At 41.6% G+C, this 27,848-nt stretch overlaps 1 protein-coding gene across 5 annotated transcripts in view; it reads right to left on the bottom strand.

Moving 5' to 3' along the window:
• Trpc6 (transient receptor potential cation channel subfamily C member 6) overlaps nt 1–27,848 on the bottom strand; it is a 117,850-nt gene that overhangs the window by 42,993 nt on the left and 47,009 nt on the right. For 3 of the 5 annotated variants that reach the window (XM_036194359.1, XM_036194361.1, XM_036194358.1), the window contains 3 exons: nt 13,662–14,436; nt 6,428–6,610; nt 2,563–2,727 (listed from right to left, as the gene is read on the bottom strand). In XM_036194359.1, the coding sequence (XP_036050252.1) occupies nt 2,563–2,727; nt 6,428–6,610; nt 13,662–14,436 (1,123 nt within the window). Of the gene's footprint in view, nt 1–2,562; nt 2,728–6,427; nt 6,611–13,661; nt 14,437–22,034; nt 22,113–27,848 lie in introns of all 5 variants that reach the window. The other 2 variants (XM_036194362.1, XM_036194363.1) reach the window with 2 other exon arrangements.

Raw genomic sequence — 27,848 nt, 5'->3', positions numbered from 1 at the left:
TTTCTTAGCTATAGATCTGGAAGTTAACATGAAAATTCACGCTCTGAAAGTCTTTTCTTAGTGTCTGGCTAGGGGTGTGTTTGGGGAATATTTTGTACTATTACTATAAGGGACCAGGGGAGTTTTAAATATTGAGTAATGTAGAGCTTTCAAATCTTATACTAAGGTAAGGAGGGGGTGGGATAAAAATAACTAAAATTCATTATATAAATATATGAAACTGTCAGACAAAAATTTAAATTTAAAAAGAATTTATCATTCCTGTAAAAAACAGGAGTGGTGCCAACATGATGACTAAGCAGGTAAAGGTTCTTAGGTTTTTGTTACCCTCTGATCTCCCAACATGTTCTCTCTCTCTCTCTCTCTCTCTCTCTCTCTCTCTCTCTCTCTCTCTCACACACACACACACACACACACACACACATACACACACGGAGGGTGGAATGCTTTTCTACGAATTGGAATATGAACATAACTTTTATAAGAAAACTTGCACTATAAATATCATTTCTTATAATCTATTATTGTTAATGTCATCAATGTGTGCTTTATATATATGGTCAAGTTTTGGTCTCATGTCTTGTACAGGGAAAATTTCATGATGGTGAACTTTACTCTCATGAGAAAATACCATGTTTCCAGTAGTCCCTAACGTCATCATTGTAAATAGTCAGGAAGTTTCCACTGTGTAAAGGCCTTGTGGCAGCATCCTAACACGAGTCAGTATGAAGTCCCTCAGCGGCTAAAATGCCAGCAACAGCATGTCTGGGTAATAAGACAACATGCTGGAAATGCTGATGTGTGTTCTCTCCCTCATAACAAATGCCTAAAATGAGTCCTGCCTGTGTCTAGGAACTACACTTATCACCTGATGTGCCTATCCAGCACACGGAAGAGATGGCCCAGATGACATGCATTGTTGAATTATTTCAGTCAGCCTCTCAAAAATACAAAGAAAAGTTTGCTAGAAATGCAGCCTCTGAACCTATGTACCTGTTAGCAAAATGATAAGTTGGTGTTGCCCAGGCTTAGTGAACTGGACCTGTAGGCCCAGCTAAGGCACAATTTCACTGGAGGATTGCAAGTTCATGGCCTGAATGGGCAACTTGGTGAGGCCCTTTCTCAAACAGTTCAAAGAGAATTAAAAATGCAGCTCAATGTAGAGTGCTTGCCTGGCATGTCCATGGTCTTATATTCAACACCCAGTCCAAACAAACAAATAAACAAAAACAAACAAACAAAAAACTGTCTTCAGTCTTATTTGAATGTTCACCAGAAAAGCAAGGTCCAGCTTTCACCAAAGCCTGGGCAGATAGAGTGTGCTTAAAAAGTGTGTGACCACTGCTGCATATTTCCAGTGAACTTTCTCCTTAATATAAGTGGTCTTTACTAAAACAAGCCTCATAATAGCATTTGTACTCTTGTTCTCTCATTATATAAGGTAATATATATACAAAATATATCTCTTATCTCAAATACTATCTCAGGAGAAACAAAGAAAGGAATAATGATGAAATTTTACAAAGCCTTTGATAGATGAGCTCAATAAAACTAGGACTATGTTAAAATGCAAAATTATGTGTATCTATATGCCTAGAGAAAAAATAAGGAAATAATAGAGTGACATTTTGTTTCACACATAAATAGTGACAGTATTTTGTTTCAGGTGAATTTTCTGGGTTTTTTTTTTCTTTTTCTGTTTTTGTTTCCCATTGAAAATAAGAAATATTTTTAGAATATTAAAAAGAATAAGTCTGTGAAGTGCTTGTTCTTAATTAGGATGTTTATAATACACTGTCACCACCCAAGGCTCAAGCATCATCCTGATAGAAAGGGAGAAAAGAGTGTTTGATGGTGACTTGCTGCAGCCCAACAGTGTATTCTGGACATGACAGGGCCATTGCGCATGTGAGCTCAAAGCGGTTGTGCAGCTTGCACAAGACCTGCACAAAACAAGCCAGATGAAACCTCAGCATGTTGTTGGCGTGGAGGCAGGAGAATGGCATGAAGTTCCACAGTAGCTGAAGAGCTATTAGCAATTGATGGCTGTTGCAGTGGGACATTTTCTTCAGGGATGGAGCTACTGAGAGGCTGCCCATGTTCCAGTAGACCATCTACACCCATACTCCAGTAGATAGCCTAAGCCCATGTCCCAGGGGACAGCCTACATACACCCATGCTTCAGTAGACACCCTAACCCTGTGTACATACTGGAAACTCTAAATTAATTCAGTGGGGTTTTTTTTTTTTTTTGAGCTGAGGATTGAACCCAGGGCCTTGCACTTGCTAGGCAAGCACTCTACCACTAAGCTAAATCCTCAACCCAATTCAGTGGGTTTTTAAAAGAGCACATGAAGTTGGGAGGGCAGAGTGGTGGTGTGTACAGGAAAGGAATGGGGGTGGATTTGTTAAAAAATCATTATATGCATGTATGAAATTCTCAAACAAACAAGAAGATTATTTAAACCTGTGTACTTCAATCAGATTTTCATTTTGGAGCTAGAACTTTGCCAGCCAGACAGAATTTCAACTGCAAACAGGTAGCAGGCCTCACAGACATACCTTGCTGCATGGAGCACACCAGTATATGAGAGCCAGGAAGGGCAGTCCAATGGCAACTGCAAGGACCACGAGAAACTTGACTGCCATCGTCTGCTGCCGTAGACCAGAGAGGTTCTCATACCATATGGAGAGGAGCTGCTGCTGGCAGTTCGGATGAGCTACAAACTAGCAGTGAGACAGCACACAACACACAGTGTGACTAAAGACAGAGGAAGCATAGGCTATTCTCTGGAGTCTAATAGGTCTTTCTACGTTTTCCCATGAAAAAATGTGATTAGAATTAACAAACAAACAAGCCATCTAACTAACAGGCATCAATCAAAACAGCACTCACTCTGTATACACGTTCAGATATTCAAAGCACAGAAAATGTTTGGGTTTTTAACATTATAAAAAGATTCTCAAGTATTTTTGCCCAAGTAATTTTATGAATTTTATATAATTTTTTAAGCAAGAAAGAGCAAGATTAAGGTCATCCTAGATTAGATGTGGAAATATTGTTTGTTCATGAAGATTTGTTTCTAAATGTGTGTGTGTGTGTGTGTGTATGCCTATGTTCCTGGTGTGTGTGTGTATGTGTGCATGCATGAGTCCACATGCCTTCAGAAGACAGAAGAGGGAGGCATCAGGCCTGCTAGAAGCTGGAGTTACAGGTAGTTCATGAGCCATCTGATATGGTGCTAGGAACTGTCCTTGGTTATACTGTAAAAACAGTGGGTGCTTTTAACTGCTGAGCCATCTCTCCAGTCTCAAACCACACTGTCCCTTCACTTAGCTGGAACAGTGTGCTTCCCACAGAGGTAGCATTCTATACCTGTGCCAATTCTACACATTCAGCAACTCTGGGAGATGCCTGCTATCTCCTTTACTCTTTCAATTATATTTTTTTTTTTTGATTTTTTGAGACAGGGTCTCTCTGTGTAGTTTTGTGCCTTTCCTAGAACTCACTTTGTAGACTTGGCTGGCCTCGAACTCATAGAGATCCGCCTGGCTCTGCCACCCAAGTGCTGGGATTAAAGGCATGTGCCACACCACCTGGCTCAATTGTAATTCTTTTATAGAATTCTTTATTCTCACATATTTGATTTGAATAATGTGTTTTTCTTATATTTATTTATATTTTATATAAGAACAGTTAACTCTAGTCAGTATACAAAAAAAAACAATCTTCTAAAATAAAAATTCATAAGGAAAAGATCAGGTTATGTAAAACAACAAAAAAACTTCAGATGAGTCTTAAGGATAGTTCATCCCAAAGACAATGAAAGTAAAGTGTACAGTTCATCAGTTCAGAATGGCAAAGTGTCAGAACATCACTGTGGGAGGAGTGAGCCTGTGCACACTAGGGGGGGGAGTGAGCCTGTGCACACTGGGAGGGAGTGAGCCTGTGCACACTGGGAGGGAGTGAGCCTGTGCACACTGGGAGGGAGTGAGCCTGTGCACACTGGGAGGAGGAGTGAGCCTGTGCACACTGGGGGGGGAGTGAGCCTGTGCACACTGTGGGAGGAGTGAGCCTGTGCACACTAGGGGGGGAGTGAGCCTGTGCACACTGCGGGGGGGGGAGTGAGCCTGTGCACACTGTGGGAGGAAGAGCCTGGGCATACTGTGGGGGAGTGAGTCTGTGCACACTGGGGGGGGGGAGTGAGCCTGTGCACACTATGGGGGAAGTGAGCCTGTGCACACTGTGAGGGGAGTGAGCCTGTGCACATTGGGGGAGAAGTGACCCTGTGCACACTGGGGGTGGGAGTGAGCCTGTGCACACTGGGAGGGAGTGAGCCTGTGCACACTGGGAGGAGGAGTGAGCCTGTGCACACTGTGGGGGGAGTGAGCCTGTGCACACTGGGAGGAGGAGTGAGCCTGTGCACACTGGGAGGAGGAGTGAGCCTGTGCCCACTGGGGGGGGGAGTGAGCCTGTGCACACTTGGGGGAGTGACCCTGTGCACACTGGGAGGAGGAGTGAGCCTGTGCACACTGTGGGGGGGAGTGAGTTTGTGCACACTGGGAGGAGGAGTGAGCCTGTGCACACTAGGGGGGGGAGTGAGCTTGTGCACACTGGGAGGAGGAGTGAGCCTGTGCACACTGTGGGGGGGAGTGAGTTTGTGCACACTGGGGGGGGAGTGAGCCTGTGCCCACTGTGGGGGGAGTGATCCTGTGCACACTGCGTGGGGGAGTGAGCCTGTGCACATTGGGCAGGGGAGTGAGCCTGTGCACACTGGGGAAGAAGTGATCCTGTGCACACTGTGGGGGGAGTGAGCCTGTGCACACTGGGGAAGAAGTGATCCTGTGCACACTGTGGGGGGAGTGAGCCTGTGCACACTGGGGGGGAGTAAGCCTGTGCACACTGTGGGGGGAGTGAGCCTGTGCACACTGCAGGGGAGTGAGCCTGTGCACACTGTGGGGGGAGTGAGCCTGTGCACACTGTGGGGGGAGTGAGCCTGTGCCCACTGTGGGGGGAGTGAGCCTGTGCACACTGGGGGGGAGTGAGCCTGTGTACACTGGGGGGGGGGAGTGACTCTCTCTCTCTGCACACTGTGGGGGGAAGGACTCTCTCTCTGCACACTGTGGAGGGAGGGACTTTCTCTCTACACACTGTGGGGGGGTGGAGTGACCCTCTCTCTGCACACTGTGGGAGGTAAATGAGCCTCTCTCTGCATACCTTGGGAGGGGAGTGAGTCTTTTCACTGCACACTGTGGGGGGAGTGAGCCCTCTGTCTGCACACTGTTGGTTGCATCTTTTTTGGAAGAATTGTTACAAAAATATTCTGAAATACAATAAAATAATACATAAAGTAAAATTCTAGCATGTTAATTTCATACCCAAGAATTATTTGCAGATTTAAAACAAGTAAGTCATTTAAAAATGACTATTTTATAAAAATGGTCAGTGTCTTGATGACTGAAGTTTTTAAAAATATAGTAAGCATCATTGCATAGTAACTGATTAAATGTGTAGAGTGTGCACAGCCATAGAAACAATGAAGTGTGTGTCTGTGGACTGCTAGGAGAAGGGGCCCCAGATAAGAATTTGTGAAGCAGACAGTAATGGTCAATTACTCTCTGCTTTTAGCTAGACAGATTGAGAGCAGCTGATTTACACTGAATAATTACCATAAACATGTATTGCTTTTGTTTTTTAAGAACTATTAAAAAAAAAAAAAACTTTTTCGTGGCTGGAGAGACGGCTCTGTGCTTAAGAGCACTTGTGGCTCTTTGAGAAGAACAACCCCAGCCCTCACATCAGATTCAAGCTCCTGAAACTCCAGCTCCTGGGAACCCAACACCCTCTTCCGGTTTTGTTCACACACACACACACACACACACACACACACACACACACTCACACTAAATAAGTACATACATACATACACACATACATAAAACTTAAAAAAACAAAAAACAGAAAACTTCATGCCCTAGAAAAGTGGTCAGAGGAGTAGGGATCAATATAAAAAAAAAAAAAAAAAAAAAAAAAATTCTACGAAGATCCTGGAAGGTTTTCAAACCAAAAGAAGAATTAAAGCCATTGTTTCAAATTGGAAACTAGCGACTCATCGGAAAATGGAGGCATCTAAAATACTGTAACTAAGTTCGTTCCTTTCATACAGAAAATGCCTTCGGGTTTCCATGTATGGAGTCATTGTTATTATCCAAGTGATGCGAAATGGCAATGACTGTGATTCTCTGCGTCAAAGCGCCTAAATTTTATGTCTGACCAGCCCTGTGCATTCTGTGCCTCACTAGATGCTTCCCGTTCCTTGAGATGGTAGAAAACCCGGGCTCTATAGGCCTTGCTAAGCCTTCCTGCTTATTTGCATATCCACTCAGAGGAACTGAAGCAAAGTAGAGGCCTCAAGCCCGACCTTACTTTTTTTACTTCATATTTAATGGCAAGTTTTAATCGGCTGAGATTCGGACGGCCGAGGTCCCCGGGCTGGCGAGTCTCTGAGTCTCCGTTCAGGATGGCCTCCACTTCTTCCGTGTTTCTGCAGAGATCCAGGAGACCAACAACGAAATCTTTGCACTGCATGGACAGCTTCCTGTAGTCATTCTAGGGAAGACAGGCGCAGTTAAAACAAGGAAGAACGGGCTCATTTTGCCATGCTTGGCAGAATTTTTCAGATAATTGGGGGACTGTACATTCAAGAGGAAAAATCAAGTTTTAGGTTTGCCACCCCTGATTTGTTCTGGCTTTGGTTTTTCTTTGTGAGAGGGAGTCACACTGTAGCCTAGGCGATATGAAACCTACTGGTCTCAAATTTGCGGCGACCCTCCCGCATTAGCTTCCCAAGTGCTAGGCTAGGATGAGCGGCTCTGCCCAGCTTGGTTTCACTGTATTTTATCTTAAACACATTTTGATCCTGTTCTGCTTTCTGCCCCCTGAGCTACATTGTCACCATGAAGATTTTTCTCAAGACTCTAAAATAATATTTGCCCAAAGAATCACCAAAATTATTTTGAAGGATTTTGTTGTGCCAAACTCACTACCTGATCTGGGAGATATGAAACAGCCAGCTTTCCCCACAACATGACTACCTTGCTTTGCATAGATCTGTCCTATATGGTATAATTTCACCAGTAAGTTATAAAATACAAACTTGATAAAACATTGGAAGACTATGTGCTGTTGACACTCCTGAGGCTCAGAGCATTTAACACTTACTTGGACCTTCCTTCCTTTTTCTTTTCTTTTTCTTTTTTAAGACTAATTCTCAAGTACCTCAAGATGCTTGAACCCCTGATCGTTTTGCCTCCACCTCTCAGGCACTGGAAATTCAGATGTTGTGTTCCACAACAACTGACTCATCAATTATCTTTTTAATGAATTGTTATTTCTTATTATGAATTCAGCAGAGTCAAAATATAAGATCTATGTATAGATTCTGAAAACTGATATTCTCTTTAGAGAAGAAAAAGTTTAGTCAGGTGTGAGTGTGTATAGGTGTGTGTGTGTGTGTGTGTGTGTGTGTGTGTGTGTATCAGGGGTGAGGGTACCTGCAATCCCAACGCTTGAGAGGCAGAAGCAGAGGGGTGGTGAATGCCAGGCCAGTGCAGGCTGAACAGTGAGACAAAACCATGTTTAGTGGAGAAGCCTTTACTGTGCTACTGTGTTATCCGATGAAGTGACACTCTTCGAGAAGGGGTCTTCGAATGCAGGCTTGAATGACCGTACACTACCACTGCCGTTCTACACAGCATCTCATCACAGCTTCGTTCGTTGGCCTCTTCCCTAGCTTCCACCCTCCTTATTTTCTTACCCTGAAATAAGGTCATGCACATATCACTGAATGTTAACTACGAAACCCTGCTGTGGTTCGACAGAAAATGGCCCTCACAGGCCCACAGCGAGCGGCTCCATGAGATGTCGCCTTGGTGGAGTAGGTGTGGCCTTGTTGGAGGAAGTGTGTCAGTGGGAGTGGGTTTTGAGTCTTCAGACAGTCAAACCAAGCCCAGTGTCACTCTCTTCCTGCCTCCTGTGGATCCAGAGGTAGAACTCCTAGCTTCTCTAGCACCATGTCTGCCTGAGTGCCATCATGCTTCCCACCACAATGATAATGGACTAAACCTCTGAATTGTAATTCAACTCCAATTCAATGTTTCCTTATAAGAATTGTAATGGTCGTGGTGTCTCTTCACAGCAATAGAAACCCTAATTAAGACACCTGTTATCAGAGCCTGCTGTGCAGCAGGTAGATATAATCTCATGTAATAGTCATATAATTTGCTGCAAGTAAATAAAGTATCCTAAGTCATTTTCTCAGAACTGTTGACATCCGACCTTGGCATAAATCTGTTTGGCCACAAACTCATTCATTGCCTTTGAGGACACCACATCATCTCTTCCTCACAAACGCTTTCTCACTTTGAACTTTGAGATGACAAGCAAGCAGGACAGATGCCATTCCCATCTAGGGTGTGGAAAAAAAACAATAACCCTGTTTCCCAGTTGCACAGTCTTTCCAGCAATGCAAATCTAATCAGCTGTTTCTTCATCCTAAAACTCTCCTGTGCTGCCAGCTGAAAGGTTCCTTAGAAGGTCACAAGGGGAGAACACTGGAGAAACCTTGTGGCTCTGAGTGCCAGTCAACAAGATCATATTTCAGCGATGCTGCTCTGGAGCACAGCTTTATAAGTGATGCATGCAAAATAGCTTCATATTGTGTGCCAAGTGACCATCAATACCTCTCAGTGCCTGTGAAATCAGCCATCCTTGGCCAGATTCAGCTCCATAAAAGTGAGAAGGGAAACATTCTGCACACCAGGACCATGCTAGACGCCACGGTCTTGCTAAACTAGGAGACCAGAGCGGTGATGTATCTGAAGATCAGGACAGAGCAGAGTCTTATTCTCCAGATAATCACAGGTGCCCTGTTATGCTATAGGAACCAGTTTCAACCTCAGTCTCCCCTAATCTTTATAATAATAGTCACTAAAGGCACACTGATCATACCTCTGCCATAGCTGATATGAAAAGGGTGAAAGATAAATGGAGACTACCCAATGGGAAATATAAAAATAAATTATATTCAATCTCAAATAAGAATTAAGAAAAGACACTTCCCAAGATGTTCCTAACTGTCCTGTGTGTTCAGCCTCAGCAGTGGCCCTGATTTCACTTAACGCCTTTGATGATGGTGCTTATTCTTTGAGGTCCCACAGCCACTGTGAAGTTGAAGGAGCAAGGAAAGAGACAGACACACACAGGATTCCTAGTGCAACAGATGCCCTGAAGCAGATTGTCCTGACAATCCCCTTTCTGTAATTGTGAGCTATCGTGTGTCGAAAATCTGTTGGAAGGAGACTTTCTCTATCCATTCATTTCACACTTCAGGAAACGCAAAGGGAAAACACATTGTCATGCACGCAAATGAGACACAGGCAGAATTTTACTGCATTTGTTTGTTTACACTTCTGTCTCTTTTCAATAGACTCACATATTTCCTCATTTTTATTTAATTAAAATATAATTATGTAATTTTCCCCACCCTCACCTTTTCTTATACTTCCTTTTTACCCTTCGCACACCCTCCCAAATTTATGGAGCATTAACCATTGTTGTTACATATACTAAATGAATAAAAAGCATAAATACAGCCTGGTGACCAGCTCTGGGTTGCCTGTGTGTATGTTTCTAGTCTAAAGAATTTTTCTTCCATAACCAGTTAAGGGGCTCATCCCTGAATCTTTTCCCCATAGCTGTTAATCTGTGAGCTGAGTCATCCCATACCGAGTCTATCAGTTCATGAGCATGAAGGGTTTCGTTTTTGAGGGTCTTCCTCAATCTCTTTCTTCAGATAGTTAAAGTTTTCTTTGTAGAGGTCTTTCATATCCTTAAATGGTTTTTTTCCTAAAATGTGTTCTGAGACTATTATGAATGGGAGTGTGCGCATGATCTCCTTCTCGGCATGTTTTTCATTGGTATACATAGAAAGGCTACTTTGTTTTTTGTGAGTTGATTTGAGTATCTTTCCAGACAAGTGCTGTATCTTACTTCTCTTTTTAGTCCACACAAGCTGGCACAGTGTGAGGCATACAATATACAGTCAGCAAACTTTGCTGGAGAATGTAAAAAGAGGACTGTGGACAGATAGAAAGTGTAGCTGTATCTGAATTCCTGCTTACTACCTAATAGACACATGAGGTAGGATACAGTAGCTCACTCTCTGGTCTCCTAAAGACATGAGATAGAATACAGTAGCTCATTGTCTGGTCTCTTATAGACACATGAGGTAGGATTCATAGCTCCTTGTCTGGTCTAGTGAATGCTGTTCTGTCATGAAGTTATAGTGGGAATCACTTAAAATAATTTATGAATCTCAACAAGAGTACAGTTTCTCCTTCCTCTTTGGTCAGAACTTCAGCTCTATGCTCCCAGCGCTGTGACTCTGCCTTGCAGGCTGTATCTCAGGTAAGTGACAGCCTTTGTTCTTTTACAAGGTCTGATAATAGACACATGACTTTACTGCTAACAATACTACTTTTCAAACCAGCCAGTTTCTTGTAAGATACTTATCTTTCCAGCAGGCAAATGGCCCGGCATTTTTGAACATTCTACAACAGAACATAGCAATGATTTAAAAATAGACATGACAGTCTTTCTCTGCCATTCTCTTTCCCCATTCTGCAGCAGAGGCATCTGGGGGGCCATGTGTGTGTAAGTGCACGGACCTCTGGGGAGACATAATGGAGCTGGAAAAGCTGCAGCAAAACTTTCTCTTCAGAATTACAAGGATGCTGACAGTCCTTGCTACTTAAAGGAAATGAATGGGAAACTGAGGGGCAGTAAAGGGAATCGCTGCATCACTACAAGCAACCCAAGAGGTAGAGGGACTCAAAAAAGAATTTATAGACAGAGCACACAGGAGCACATGGAGACACCAAAAGGAAACTGGGACACTGGGGACGTGTACTTGTGGACAAGGCCACCCTGTCCTGATCTTTCCCTTTGAACTCTCTCACTCCTGGTCCAAGCTTTGACTTCAGCCAGGAAAATATGCTCTTCTACAGTATTAAAATGAAAGTTCTGGACCTCCATTTTTTGGTTGTTTGTTTGCTTACTTGTTTGTTTACTAATTTTCTGTCTGCTGCCAAGGCTTAACTCTGATTTTAACCTTAAAATAGTCAAGATCTCACATTATTCTCTAAGGCCTATTTTCTTAAGATATTTCATTCCTTTACAAAATAATATCACATGTGCCAAGTAATAAGGGAACTTCCTCTAATGATTAATCTATTCCTGTAAAACCTGAGGGTGTCCTGTGTCTCTCCACATTCCACCACTTGCTAAAGAGGATGCCTGTTGGTAGAGATGCATGGGAATTAGTGTTAAAATGACTCACATGTGTGCTCAAGTGAAGCAGTGAGAGCTGGGATCATTCTTAGTGTATCCCCTCTTTGTTCTCCACCACTGACAAGTAATACACCTTCCTTGAGTGCGACATCAGCTAGAGTGAGATACATAGGCATTAACAAGGACCACTGAGTGCAGTAGCCCTTCCTCATCCCTGGCTTTTACTTTCCAAAGTTTCAGATTCCCATGGTCAATAGTGGTCAGAAAATACTAAATGGGTGGAAAATTCTAGAAATAAAAATTTCCACGTTTTAAATTGTGTGCATATCCTGGTAATGTGATGAATTCTTTCTTTCATCTCTGCAGCTTTACCTCCCCTGTGCCCTATGTTCAGTAATAATGACATCAAGGAGCTTCCCAGGAGAGACTGGACTGCAGTCTCTCAAGCTGTGCAGTGGAGAGACCATCTTCTCAAGGTGTAAGGAATAGAGTCAATTAAGATATCATGTGCTTGTATAAAACACTGAGTTCAAAGAACTGAATTGATTCAAAGCTGCATAGAAGTTTATTCCAGTGAACAGCAATGAGGTGCAGTGGCGAGATAATTCAGTCCATCAAATGTTTGCTGTGCAGGCTTGAAGACCTGAGTCACAGCACCAACGTAAAAGGTCAGGCCTGGAAGTGTATACATCTAATCCCAGTGCTAAGAAGGAAGAGGCAGGCAAATTCTGGGAACTCTCTGACCAAGCATTCTAGCCAAATGAGGAGCTCCAGGTACAGTGAGAGATCCTGCCTCAAACCTAAGGTCCAGGGCTGGTGAGATGGGTCAGCAGATAAAGGTCCTTATCACCAAACCTTATGACTTCCATTTAATCCACAGAATATGCATAATAGAAAGAGAAAAGAGACTCTCACAAGTTGGCCACTGACCTCCATATACATTCTATGGCTGGAGCGCGTGTGTGCACACACACACACACACATACACACGCACACGCACACGCACACGCACATGAACATATAAACATATACACAAATAATCATGACAAACCAGTAAAAAAGAAAATGAACACAATCAGACTGGAAACCCAGGAGGAAGTTCAGTCGCATGTGGATGCTCTTTGGCCTGGAATCTGAGCTTTCACCTTCTCCAAATGTGTCAGGGACCACACAGACAAGGGCTGGATCTGAAACCATGTCTTTCCGTAGCCACTTTTAATAAGAGTCTACTTATAGTTCGACATGCCTGCTTCCCTCAGGTATACAGGACTGTTCTACTTCTTGTCTCTCATTCTTGGCCTTCTAAAATCCCATTCATTCCTCCACACATGGAAGTACCGCCTTCCAGACCAGTTGGCTGAAGCCTACTAGGAATTAGTAGGAATTTAATCTTTTTCTTTAACTTCTATAGCACAATGTTCAAAGCTTGACTTAACAGTCATGCTTTATTTTACGTCATGCTTATTCATGTATGTACTGCCTCTCAAACTGTGTCTTTCTGCACCAGTGGCATCTATCACGATATACTGCACACAGAGACAGTATGTTTTAAGAGAAAGAAGCTGAAAATCAGAGGGAAACTGTATTCTCATGCCAGCTCTGCCATTTACCAGTTGTTGAATTCAAGTCTTACTAAACCTTTCTATCCCCCAGTTCTCAAATAGAATAGGAAAAATACCTACTTGGGGCCATGATAAATACAAAACATCTGATATAAAGTAGATAATTGCAGCAACAATTATAATACACTTATTGAATAAAACATAAATTGGGGATGGGCAAAGGGCTCAGTCAATAAAGTCCCAGCTTCACAAGAATTAGTACTTTAATTGAGATTCCCAGAACATGTTGTTAAAAACACAACAACAAAAACTGCACACTGACATGTTTGTAACCCCAGCAGTAGCTCAGACAGGTGGAATCATTGAGCTCCAAGAATGCTCAAGGAAGACACCCCATGTCAGCTGTTGGCCTTACACATATACACATGTGTACATCCACACGTTTGCACAAGCTCACATGAACACATACACATACCCCCCACAGTCTATAAAGTCCTATCATGGACAGTAATTAGCACATCATGGAAACAGAGCCTAGCTTTGACCTTGCCAACATCATACTTTTTCTCACTCTGAGCTTTCCAAATTCTGGTCCATTCTTCCACACATAGCTGACATAACAGCTTCTGCAGAACCTTGCTGAAACCTGGGAGGAATTAGATGTGCCTTGCTCTAATATTGTGCAGCACACTGCTCATAGATTTACTTAGTGCTTGAACTTTGTGATGTTGCTACTGTCAATGACCTACCTTGAATTCTTTCTCAATGTTGGCAAGCACAGCCAGCTCATTGCTGAGTTCTAAAGCTGTCATGACTGGATCTTCACTGGACAAAGACAGGTATGCTGGACTTGCCAGGCCTTTGTAGGCATTAATCCTGGATCTGGAGTGACTGAATGAGTCATGCTTTTGTTTCTGGCTGCATTCTGTACACTTACAGAAGTAATCATGAGGCCGTTCAATCCGGGCACCCTTTCTCAGGAGTGTGTGCACTATTTCATATTCCTGGCAATGAGCAGCCAGAATGATTGGTGTCACATCATGGGAGAACCGAGTCCCATCTTCATCATAGGCATAAAAGTCATCTTGCTGGAGTTCAGACTGGCTGGGGCTTGTGGCTAACCTCTTGCCTTCAGCAAAAGCTGGATGGCTGAGGATTGCTTCCACAATCCGTACATAACCTTTACTGATAGCTAAAAGCAAAGCATCCCCAACTCGAGACAAGTTTTCCTTCTTGAGCAACAGCTCTGTAATTTCCAAGTGCTCATTGGCTACTGCCAATTGCAGGGCATTCTGGCCCATGTAATCCACACAGTTAACATTGAGGGAGAGACACTCCTCTAGCATTTTCCGCACCACCGGGATGTTGCCATATTCAGCTGCATCTAGAAAGCGCTCCTCCTCAATAGACAGGCTTGTAGAGTGATCATTAAACATGTATGCTGGTCCTCGGTTAGCCAATCTTCTTCCCTTCTCACGGAGAACTGTCTGCCGCCGGTGAGTCAGTCTGTTCTCATTACCCCGGCTGCAGTAAGACAGAAAGATGATGAAGAAATCATATTAAGAGCAATTTCTTGTGCCAAATGACCTGTCATTCATCTAATGCAATCCTCAAGTATATTAGATGTTGCCTCAGCAACTCTAGCCCTACTGGCTGATAAGATGAAGATGAATTTATTTGTTAATGAATTCTAAGAACTTCTTATTTAAGAAAGGTAAGTACTTTATAGAGCTTAACTTTCCAATTTGAGGTGGAGACCTTGGCGATGGCCATCATTTTCTTTATGTCATTCACTTAGAGATATTAGTGAGTATTTCTGAACTGCAGATTGCAAACACTTGGAAAGGCTATTGGCCACTGTGATGGTTAGTTTTAAATGTCAACTTGCCACAACCTACAGTCACCTAGAAAGAGTCTTCATGAGAGATTATCTGGATTCACTTGGTCCATTATGACTGTGGGGATTTTCTTGTTGATAATCTGACTCAGCTCACTGTAAGCAGTACCATTCCCTGTCCCAGAGCCCTGGATTGTATAAGAGTAGTGAGGGCAAGCAGAGTAACAAGCAAGGAGGTATCACAGGTGCATTTCTTTCTCTCTGCTCTTGTCTGTGGCTGGGCTGTGAGCAGCTGTCCCAAGCACCTGCCCCCATGACTTCCCTCCAGGGATGGACAATAACCTGGAATCATAAGCCAAATAAACCATTTATTCCCTAAGTTGTTTTTGGTCAAGGTATTTGTGACATCAACATAAATGAAACTAGAGCAGAGAACATGAAAATGTTTTAAAATGGTGAACAGAACAGAAAATTCACTCCAAGTCTTTAGTATCTACTGAGTCATTCTGTATGATGGAGTAGTACATTACTCCAGGAAAATTGATAGTGAAAAATATACTTTTTATTTCTTTAAGTCTTATCCTCTAAAAGCAGAAATTAGTATAACACCCCATTATCAGCTGCTTAGGTGTTGTGATGAGCTGTAACATAACCATCTAGCCTAGCTGCTGGCGAAAATGGCATGCCAATAATGGAAGCATGACTTAGTCAGATGAGTGTGTGTTTGGGAGCTTGGGCTTGAGGTGGGAGTAGATGGGAGCTTTCTTCAGCAGAGGAAATGTACTGAGGGAGAACTTTACTGAGATAATTAATGCTTGGACTCTGTCAACCTGCAACATCACTGTAAATTTGGAGTCATGATCAAGAGTACAGGAAGAAAGGAAACTTTCATGGTGGGGACTGCTTCCAAAGAGGCTGTTGGCCTCTACTGAGGCCTCTAGATTATCACAAGAAACTTAAGTAATCCTTGTTCTAATCAAAATTCTGTAAGAAGAAATTTATCCTCTATGGATCCAAAATGTGTCAGAAGGTCTTCTTGAGGCTGAAAAACTCTCATTCAACTAAAAGGTTAAAGCTTTATTACCATCACCTACTGGAAACCCAAAGAGGAACAGTATTGCACAACTGAGGATGTGCCTGGTTGTGGGAGTGGCTTAAATGAAGGAAACAGAGATGACAAATGAGGAGCTTCCTTGTTATAAATGTTCAATGGGCTATCCTTTCTAAAGACTGCCAACAGACCCTCCAGTATAAAGAGAGCATCAGTGGGTGATAGACTTCACAAGCCACCATCTCTGAATGCATCCAGGTCTAAGAAACCTAAAAGCCTTTCCTTCGTGGAATTCATCTACTTTCCTGGGGTGTTGTCTGTAGCAGTGGTGTCCACCAGAGAATGGAACTTAGTGAAACTTCATCAGCTCCAAAAATTCATCAAGGAGCTTGTAAAGTACACTGCCATGTTCACAATGGGCTTCACTTTCATTCATCATCGATTGTCAAAGGCATCTTCTAAACAAACCAAAATTATGTTTTGCTAAAGAAACAACTCCTCAGTCAGTGTTTCCAGATAAGGTAGTAGATGTCTTATGTGTTTGGTTGAGAAAAAAAAGTGTCTTATCAAAACAGATATTTTTTATAACCTTATTTCTATGAAAAAACAGACAGTGGACATCAGCCTAAGCAGGATTTTCTCTGGTGTGGGTGTGGGGAAAGGGGAACACTTACTCACTGCTAGTGGGAGTACAAACAGGTGCAGTCACTATGACAAAAGTATGGTTGTTCCTCAAAAAGCTAGAAATAGATCTACCATATGATCCAGCTATACCACTTCTGGGTACATTCTCCAAAGGACTCTATATTTTACTTATTACAGAGATACTTGCTCACCCATGTTATTGCTGCTAAACACAGCAGCCAAGGAATGGAATCAGCCTAGATGTCCACCAGATGATGAATGGCTCAAGGACTGTTATGGAAGAGGGATCAGAAAGATTGTAGAACCAAAGGCGCAGAAAGTAAGTTGCGACATGTCAGAGACACTCTACCCATGAAGTCTCATCTTCATGGCTGCCCAAACAAGACCTGATAATGCCAATAGACATGCTAACATGGAAGTGGGAAAGCTCCTACGTAAAGCCTCAACTCTAGACAAAGAACTGGAGAATGCTGAGAACCAGAAGAATGCTCTTCCCCATGGAAAGGACTTCTCCCATAGTGGTTTTCCAATAATGTGGTGGTTTGAAGAAAAATGCCCCATAGGTTTGTGGTGATATTTTAATTGTGCTGAAATGTACTATTATTTGTATGTTAATAAATAAAATTTGCCTGGAGATCAGAGGTCATATAACGAGCCATAAGCAGAAGTCCAGTGGTGGTGGCACACTTCTTTAATCCGATCATATGGCAGGCAGAGTCTCTGTGTGGTCAAGGACACAGCCACGTGTGGTGATACAAGCCTTTAGTGCCAGTAGCAACCATAGAGACCTAGAGGTCTGTATAGACATGCAGTGACGAGGAGGTCATGTGGTTGGGCTTAGGGCCAATGAGAAGGCAGAACAGGAAAGCAATAAAAACACAAGACACACGGGAAGAAGCTCTCTCTGGGGAAGCAAAGGCAGCAAGATGGTAAGATAAGGTAGTTGTGACTCTTTGCTAGTTCTCTGATGTCTTTGACTATTACTTCTGTATTTGGCTCTATGTTTATTAGTTATTAAAACTTTTCATAAATTTGACTACATAGGTTCATATATTTGCATGACCGGTCCACAGTTGATAAATTGTTAGGGAAGGATTAGGAGGTATGGTCATGTTGGAGTAGATGTGTCCCTACTGAAGGGGTGAGTTTCAAGGTTTTAAAAGCTCATGACAGGCCCAGCCCCCCCCTTCTCTGCCTGTTGCCTGTGGACCAGGATTTTGCCCTCAGCTACTTCTCCAGCACTATGCCTTCCTGCCTATCCAGTTACCTGCTGCCATGCTCCCTGCCACCACATTCCCACCACAAAGTTGATGGACTAAGCCTCTGAAGCTGCAAGCAAACCCCTAATTAAATGCTTTCTTTTATAGGAGTTGCCATTAGGGGTCATCAACATCATGAGGGGAAAACCCACAGAGACAGCTGACCTGAGCTTGTGGGAGCTCAGGGACTCCATACAGACAGCTAAGGAGCTGACAGTGGACCAACCTAGGCCCTCTGCATCTGGATGACAGTTGTGTTGCTTGGTCTTTTGTGGAGCCCCTAACAGTGGGACCAGGACCTGCCCCTGATGTATAAGCTGGCTCTTTGGAACCTATTCCCTATGGTGGGATGCCTTATTCAGTCTTGATGCTGGGGAGAGGAGCTTGGTCATGCTGCAACTTGACATGCCATGCTTTGTGGATTCCCAGGGGAGATCTTACCCCATCTGAATGGAGAGGGAGGAGGAGTGGATGGGTGGGGAGAGGGAATGGGAGGAGAAGAGGGAGGGGAAACTGTGGTTGGTATGTAAAATAAAGAAAAAATCTATTTTAATAAATTCCAGCTCTGCTTCAAAGAAAAAAATTGCCACGGTCATAGTATGGTGTCTCTTCACAGTAATAGAACAATAACTAGGAGAAATATCAAGTAATCAGCCATGAGATCATATACATGCAGGTAGCATTATACAGACTGAGCAAGTTATATTTATGTACTTAGGAATGTGTGTGTGTGTGTTTGTGTGTGTGTGTGTGTGTGTGTGTGTGTGTGTGTGTTTGTAAAACAATAATTAAAGAAAAGGAAGCCATAAATTTGAGAGAGCAAGAGGGTGCATAGGAGGGGTTGAAGACAGAAATGGGAATGGGAGAATAATGTAATTATTTTATTATTTCAAAACATTTATATGGTGCATTTATGTGATGGAATATTTATTATTCAACTGTTGGGAAAAATGAAATTATAAAATTTACAGGTAGGTGGAAGCAAAATTTTTGTAGATGAGCCATGTCTAAAATGACTTAATTGTCTCACCAAATGTAACTAACAGTGTGAGCGAATAAAGAACTCTGTTGGCAGAAATCCTGAAGTCCTGACTCTGTCGGAGTTTGGGTTTTAAAGCCATTGCTGAGAAGCACATCGTGCCTTGAATTCTTGCTCACTTCTTTGTCTCTTTTGCCCTCAAATTAAGTGTTGGCTTGTGGAGAGAGTCCTTCCTCCTCCACAGTTCTGAGGAACATTCTTGTCATAGGTCTTAAACAATCTTATTTCCTACTTTAGCATTCCATTTTTAACTCCTTGTGTTTGGATGTTGGACATTTCATAATCACATTTTAAATTTATTATCCCTTTTCTCTCATTTCCAATTGTGCATCATATTCCAGATTTCTTCAATTTTATCCTGTGATATCGCTAATGAATTTTTTTCTGCCACTACATTTTTAATTTTCAGGAACTTTTTCTCAAATGTTTCCTTTCAAATTGTATTAACCATTATATTGTCATTATATTACATTTATTATTACTAATTACTACTACTACTACTACTACTACTACTACTACTACTACTACTACTACTACTACTACTACTACACTGAGCCATCTTGTGGCCCAAATGTTTCTTTAATCCATTTTTCAATGTCTGAAGATATTAAGAATATAGGCAATGCAGATTGTAGTTCAAAGAATTTACTCCGGAGTTGCTCACTTCAATTTGTTTGCTTTGGTCTCTGTATTTCACATCACCTTTCATGCGTTGTAAGTGATCCTTAGTGGATATGCTTTCCTATCCTCCAAAGAAGTACTCCTAATGTGCTTCCTAAAAGGATGCAACCTTCCCTAGGAGAACTAGACTAACATTGGTTTGCCAAAGTGTGTGTTCCTGAGTGGGAGGGATGTTTCTTTCTTTTTAAAATTTATTTATTTAGAAGAGGGTGTCAGATCTCACTACAGATGATTGTGAGCCATCATGTGGCTGCTGGGAATTGAACTCAGGACCTCTGGGAGAGGAGCCAGTGCTCTTAACCTTTGAGCCATCTCCCCAGCCCCCCAGGATGGATGTTTCTGAGAGAGGCTTTATTTCCATGTTAACAACATGGATGGGGAGGAGGCAGGGAACCACTGAGGCACGTTGTGAGCTGCCATCCAGCATCTTCCATCTGGAAGTCCTCTTCACCACACTGTCACTTTTCTGACCTCTGACAATCTCCTTGGGCTTTTGCTTCCTGTGTTCTTATTTAGCATTTTCAATGATTTTTGTTGTAGAGTTTAAAGATGGGGGAAGGGAAAGGTGTCAGCTGAAGGTACAGTATGGTTTGAAAAAGACAAAAATGTAAAAATAAGTGAGAAATGAGATTTAAGAGGATGAAATGGAAACACTGAAAGTGAAAGCTTGCAAAAAAAAGTTCTTATGAAACACTAAAGATATAAAAAGCATAGGAAAGAGGCATGAAGTAGAACTGAGTACCAGAGGATCAAGAACTAAGCCTCTTTTTGTTCATTTTAAAAATATTTATCTTTCAATTCATTTATTTATTTGTGTGTTTGTTTTTCAAGACAGGATTTCTCTGTGCAGCCCTGGCTGTCCTGGAACTCACTCTGTAGATAAAACTGTCTTGAACTCACAGAGATCCACCAGCCTCTGCCTCCTGAGAGCTGGGATTAAAGGCGTGTGCCACCACTGCTCGGCTAAAATATTTATCTTTTTTTTTTTTTTTTTTTGCTTATGTGTGTATCTGGTACTCATGGAGAGCAGAAGAGGGAATTGGATCCCAGGAGCTGGAATTACCGAACTAGGGTATTCTGGGAGAGCAGCAAGTTCTCTTAACTACCGAGTCATCTCTCTAGCCCCCAGATTTGTTCTTTGTCTGTTACAATAGGAACAAATAATTATTCTAGCTTGTCTCAAAGTATTCCTTTAGGAGTCTATTAAAGTTAGGAACGTGGAAAGCACTTAGATTCAGATTGCATTCATCCTGCATCCTCATAGACAGGCACTTAAAGAGCAAGACATCAGGACTTCACCATTTTCCGTTTATTCAAATAAAAGACCCTGACAATGCTCACAATATGACGATAATTAACACAAGAGGCTTTCATTTTTCACAGAAAGAAAGCATCTTATCAGTAACTTCATTTATAGGTCACTTTTTAACTTGGTGCCCATAGTTGTGTTTGCCCATACATGTTTAAGTTTATATTCAACTAGACTATGCCATAGTAGAGACACACCTATCCTAAAATTCAAGAAGGGCAATTTATTATCTTACTATTTATTTGGGGAAAAAAAGTCATGATCTATTTCGGCAAGCCATTAGTCCTGGGACACGACCTCTTCCCCTCCCAACTCTGCCTTTCACACTCAGGCTTCCCTCTGGAAGAACAACAGTCCCATGGGAAGTGAAGGCTGTTTTCCAGGAGGAAGCCACTGTCTTTTGTCCTAACGGCTGTGCCACAAATACATGTGGAATACATTAGTTTATGACACATTTTCATTTAAAAATCTGGCTGTTGGTTTTGTTTTTTTATGTTGTTTCAACAGAAAAAAACGGAGTATATAGTGTTCACATATGCATTTTCTGTGGCCTTTCAACAGCAATAATTACACATGATAAAGCTAGTTCCCAAGTCAAGGGCAGCACAGCATGAAGGGGTGCTCCAAGCTGGAGGAGCGCATTGCTCCCTTCTGCCAGTGTAACAAAGAAGAGGGAAGGTCTGGCCTTTGGTTTGGTTTGGTTTTGTGTTTGAGTTTGTGCTGGTTCCTTCCTCTCTGACTCCCAACTGTAAATACAAAGTAGGTAAAGTAACTTTTAAAATAAGGTGCATTTCAGCCCTTTCAGGGAATAGACCACATTACCTCTCTGAAAATGGATTTTATAAAGCTGTCTTGTAGAACTGGATTGTAATAGAAAACACAGCCTGGAACAAGCACTCATTAAAAAACAAAACAAAACAAAACAAAAAAACTAGAAAAAAAAACCCTCCTAACTGTGTCAACAAGAGTTATTTTCATTTCCACTAAAAGGTAATTTTGCAAAACCAGCTCTTCTATTTTAAATATGTACACACACACACACACACATTCACACACACACACACACACACACACACACACACACACACACACACATCCCTTTCTCTCTCACACACAGTTTTTCTGTTCATTGAGCAATATTTAGCATAGTTAAATGTTCAATAATCTACATTTTCGTCTCTATTTTAAAATTTTTTCATCACAACATATAAATAACAGTTCTAAGAAATAATCCAAACTAACCACTACCTCCCATGACACTCAGCTCTCAAGTCAGGTCATGAAAACCGGTTTTTACGTACCTCATTTCCGTGACTCTTTTCTCTGGCGAAATAGTGCCTGTTGCCCCAGATAGTGAGCGATGGAATAATCCATCTCAGCTGAAAAAGCCAGCAATGTGAATTAGCTGCTAACAGAACAGACTGCGTGCTGGGGCCAGAGCATGTGTGGTCATTTTCTCTACTTCCTGTTCCAAGATGATGTGCTTTTATCAAATGGAAGTGCTCTTGTCCAAATAAGCCCCACAGCAGTGCCTTGCTTAGCTTGCACTTTTGTTGTTGTTTGGTTTTGTTTTTTTTTTTCTGTAAAATCCTTGTGAATATATAAATTCAAGCACAAATCTATCTACTAAGGCAAAAGTTAGCAATCACATAAGAAGACTCCATATATTCAGCCTAGAAAAATGGAAATAAAGGAGATTTGGGTGTCTATACTTTATGAGACATTCAACAGAAGAATTAGACTTGGTTATTTGGAAACTGTTGATCAATATAAGAAGTGAGTTTGCAATCATTGTTGTTTGGGATGCATGAATTACAGAAGTCATTTTATTATCATTGCATAACATTAACCCTATTTTGAACATGTCTATTTAATCTCTCTCTCCATATTCCAGGACTTCTCTGGGGTTGAGGAAGTAATAACTATTAGAGTGATGTTTGCCTTGGTCTTGTGGGAGCAGAAACTACTTCCTTTCATTCTTCCGTTAATCCACACACTCGCTAGTACATACCTGCCAAACAAGCGATTCCACCTGTCAAGGGAACCAAGTTCACAGCCTTTAAACTCTGCAGTAACCACAATGTTCAATGCTACAGAAAAAGAAAGGCAAAACATACAAGCAAAGCACACTGTTCAAGGAAACATCAGATTCTCTGGAGAGTTTTTATCCTTAGAGGTAGAATGAATCGCCTCCCAGTGTGCCCTGCTCTTCCTACCTGGACTTGACGCTGCACAGAGTCCATGGCCACCCCTCACAATGCATCACCAGACCTGTCTGGACCCCAGACAGTGTTCTTGGTTACAATTCTTGACCTGTCTCCGCTCAATTGGCTTTGACTTTCCCACGAACTCCTTTCATCTCATGAAACCCGAACTTTCTACTTGATTGGTCACACTCCATCACTGCCTGCCTGAAATGTTTGTCACCTTTAGTTATGAGGTAACAAAAGTGTGACTGCAAAGTCCTTGTTCATGGTAGAGATTTGGGGTTGCATGTTTAGGTTTTAATCATCAATTATCTTGTTTGAACCAGTTAGATCCCAGACTGCTAGAGGACAAACCTAAGTAATACCTGGAAGTTATAGAAAGTTGGCTTAATATAGAACCACATCTGATATGTATATGCTGCTCACTCTTTTCAGTTCATTTTTGTATGCCATGTCTTCTTTGAAATGCTCTTTGGTAGAGTTCTGGGGACAAACATTCAGTTTTTATCTATTTTGATGAGTGTTCTTGGGACTATTAAAAACTTTGTGTATAACAAAATAGACCCCAATTATGTTGCCAAAGGAAAAAGTTTAATCTCTTTGCTTCTATTATCAACAACTTCATAGTCCTGTATATTTCACACAGGTCTCTTCCCAGTCCACAAATGACATCTCTTCTATAAGGCAGATTCTAGGGTGGAAAATGAGAGGGCACCTACAATGGATAAAGTGAAGGGACTACTAGGAGTGTGGAGAATGCCAGCACAACACAGTACAGTGCCTACAGCAGGACAACGAATATGCAAGTATAAAGTGATAGAAGGAGATGTCCAGCTGTCAGAATTGTGAGATGTAGAGATAGCCTAGAAATAAAAGCTCTCACTGCTCTTGCATTGGGCAGGAATTCAGTTCCATATCACTCATGTTGGATGGCTTATAACCACGTGTAATATTGGCTCTGGGGATCTAACACTCTCCTTTGGATTCTGCAGGAACCTATGTATGTATTTGTGGGTGCACATGTACACACACACACACACACAGAGAGAGAGAGAGACAGAGACAGAGACAGAGACAGAGACAGAGAGAACAACTTCTTCTGCCCTCTGAAACCCACAAGTCCCTCTCATATGTTGGATCCAGACCAGTGACAGGAAATAAAAGAACCATATATGTAATCTACACAGGTCTGTATCGATGTCCCCCAAACACTGGTTGCAAGGAGTGCAAAGATGAAGAGAGGAGCAGGAGGGTCAACCCAACAACAGCAGCCCAAGCTCCATGGTGAACTCCTTCAGAAATGACTGCTGGAAACATGTGCAGAAGAGATGCCAGGGGAACTTTTTCTGTGAGTTATTGGTGTGTCATCATTTCTCACCTCTCTGAGCTCTGTCAGGAAAGACACCCACATTCAAGTCCAGCCAAGTTCATTATCTTTTTTAAAAGTGAGGCTTCAAAAAAAAATTAATCCATCTGAATTTTAAGTTCCTGCTCACATTCACATGAGGCTTTGAGTGAACAACACAGATTCTAAAGTTGAGAAGGAGGTGCTCTGGTGTCTCAGATTTGGTATAAATGTCTGTGAAGAGCCTGAAGATGCTGGCTCCCCAAAACAGTCATGAATGGTATATCTGGAGCTTGCTCCTGTGGGACATATAAACAAAGTTTACTAGCCTTTCCATCAAAGAGTTAAATAAAACAGATGGGAAAAGAAACTGAAGAGGCTGCTTGGCAGAAATCCTAATTCTTCTAAGGTCATGACTTCTTGAAATCAAAGTGTGTGCTTAAGGTTGCCCGCTCTGCTAAAAAAAAAAAAAAAAAAAAAAAAAAAAAAAAAAAATGTGCTTCTCAACTCCACCTTTTAAACCAGCCAGTCTTGTAAGGATATCAGCTGAAGTTCTGATCACTCAAAGTGGAGTATGGCATCCCTTTGCATTAGGAATAAAACTTAGCAGACTCCACACATACTCACACACTGCATCTACTGGTATGCTTGCCCACTTCACTCAACATGCTATGTACCCTTCTAAAGAAGCAATATATTTTGCCTTGAAGAAAAACCTTGGATTGTGTGGTCCTTTGCTTCGACTCCAGAGCCATTTCTTACATTCTCAACCTTTACCACTAACCAGGGCCAGATCCAAGAACTCACTGCAGAAGCTCCCGTCTACAGGAGCCTTTGTGTATCAGCAAACACAGCTATGAAGGATGAGAAGGTAAACTGAACAGCACATGGTTTCCATTGACTGAAACCAGCATTGCAGAGTGCCTCCATTCACCAGTCAGGTGAATTTTAAATATGAATTACCAATTGATTGGATTCAGTCATTCAATAGTTCAAATATTTTTCCTGTCAAGTTGTGTGTGTGTGTGTGTGTGCATGCGCGCGCACACGCGCGCGCATGTGTGTGTGTGTGTGTGTGTGTGTGTGTGGTGTATGTGCCACAGCACACATGTGGAAGTCAAGACACAATGTGCATGAGTCAATTAGTTCTTTCTAGAACCATATGGGTTCCAGGTATCAAACAGTTTGACAAGCATGATGCGGTTTGACAAGCATGAGACATCTCGTAAGTCTAAGTGTTCCACTATTTGCCAAATACATAACCAGAATGTTCTAGTTCCTGCGTTTAGCACAGGGGAAGTAAGAAGAGAGGATGAAGTAGAAAAAAGAGAAGATTAAATGTGGAGCCTCTTCTGCTACTGGAATGGTGTGCTGTGCAAGCCAGTAGAAGGCAATTTTAAGCCAGCCTGTGGGTCAAGCAAAACCTTTTGAGGAAATGTTACTAAACTTAAGAAGGAAGGAGAGCTAGCAGGAAGGGTGCATCACTAGAAAACAGCAACAAAACTAAACAAAAATAAATTTTTAAAAAAAGACAGAAAAGAAAAGCCCTTGCTGTATGAGTCGGCAACCTGAAATTGTCCTTCATTCAGGAACTAGAGTACCCTTCTTCGAAGAGAAATCTTTTCTCTTCTGTTTAACTAAAGTCTGGGGCCAGGGTTAGATGCCTAACATCAGTTGACCTTTGTTGTTAGATTTTCTTTTACTCTAGCCCTACACTGGGTGCCAAAATATTGTTATTGGTTATTTTTTTTCTACTCTTTTTCTCTTTGGGTGACCTGCCAATCACCTCCCAAATAAACAATAAATATTTGAGGTGATAGATCTGCTAATCCTAATATGATCATTATAAATTGTATAGCAGAACCATATGCACGTGTGAAATTATTCTATGTCAATTAAAAATAAAGTAAGTTTGTTTTAATACACTGTAAATTTAGTATAATAATAGTTTTGAGTTCTATTATAGGGCCTATGACAAATCTAGCCACATGTTTTTGGCCCCTTTAATGGTGCCAAATATGGATTCCATCTTATGGAGTGGGCCTTAGATCCAATCTGAAGTTGGTTACTTACTCCTATAACATTCATGTCACTATGCACCAGTGAGCTTATCTTATCAGAACAGTCATTATGACCAAAATGGCATCTTCTGTGCCTTATGTTTTATTTTTTATCTTCATTATATCTATGCCTTGGCCTTCAAGACACTGTTCTTAATACGCATTTCATTATTTTGGCTTCAGCCTTCATTCTCTTCTTGTGCATGAGTGTTCTAAAGCCCTGAACTCTTCTTTGGATTCCACAGCCAAGTTTAAGGGTCATGAAAAAATTCTCTAATGATTCTATAAATAAATAAACAAATAGAAACTATAAAAGATGACTGAATCAAGATCATCCTGGATGATGGGACCACAGCTTAGCTGTAGAGTGTTTACTTGGCTCTTGTGAGGTACTGGGTTCAATATCTTAAAGAGTTGTAGAAATGCTTTTTTTTTTCCATGTCAGAAAGCTTTATCCAGTGATAAACTGATTTATGGTCAATAGCTAGATAGATAATATCCATACTACACAAGCTTCCTGTTACATCTGAGAGCTTTATTTTAAATGACAGAAGCTGAATACTATCAAGAAACTATTGAGTCTTCCAGATATCTTTGCATGATGATGATTTGGAAGGGCTAGGAAAGAGAGAGCTCACTCCATACTGCAACCATGTTTGCTTTAATGCACATGAAATTACTATCCACTTCAGTTTCACTTACCAGAAGAGTGCAACCTCATTAAGCACATACCAGGTTTTAAATCACAGGTCTTTGAAAGTCAATTTTACAATTGTCACAAAGACTAAATTTATGAATCTTTATGCACTCTTTTGAAACAACTAAGATCTTCCTGCAATGTAAATTTCTGTCTTTTAAATTGACTAATGTCCTAGACATGCAGGGTCAAGTTTTAAGAAGCATTATAGACAGTAAATAAACCCCAAAGTGTTTTAAAGTTGGCCCATATTCAATAAATTTGTCTTTATGATATTCTTAATATCATGATGTAAGATTCAAGGCATTGTGTGTATGTGTGTGTTGTGTGTGCATATGTAAGCACATATGTAGGGGCTATGCTGGCCCATAGGGGCTGTGGAGGCCAGAGGCTCATGTCAACTGTCTTGTTCAATCACTTCTTCACTTGACTCTTGAAACAAAGTGTCTCATTGAGCCTGAAGTTCCCTGATTCTTCTAGTCTGACTGGTCCATGAGCCTCTGGGCTCTCACTGCCACCATCTGGATTCCATATCCACTCCACCTTTTACATGGGTGCTGGGGATTTGAACACTGATCCTCATGCTTGCTCAGTGAGATGGTTATTCTTGGTTGTCAGTCTCATTACATCTGGAATTAACTAAATCTCCAAATAGAGGGCACATCTGTGAGAGATTTTTGCTTAATTTGAAATAGGAAGATATACTTCTAATCCAGATCTTTTGAGCTGGGAAAAACAAGCCTTTTATCTTAATCTTGATGCAGGAAGATACACCTTTAATCCAGATTGTTCAAGATGAGAAAACA

Source organism: Onychomys torridus, chromosome 7 (assembly GCF_903995425.1).
Source record: "Onychomys torridus chromosome 7, mOncTor1.1, whole genome shotgun sequence".
NCBI classification, from domain to species: Eukaryota; Metazoa; Chordata; class Mammalia; order Rodentia; family Cricetidae; genus Onychomys; species Onychomys torridus.
The sequence above is the reverse complement of the archived record's forward strand: the minus strand, read 5'-3'. Positions and strand labels throughout refer to the sequence as shown.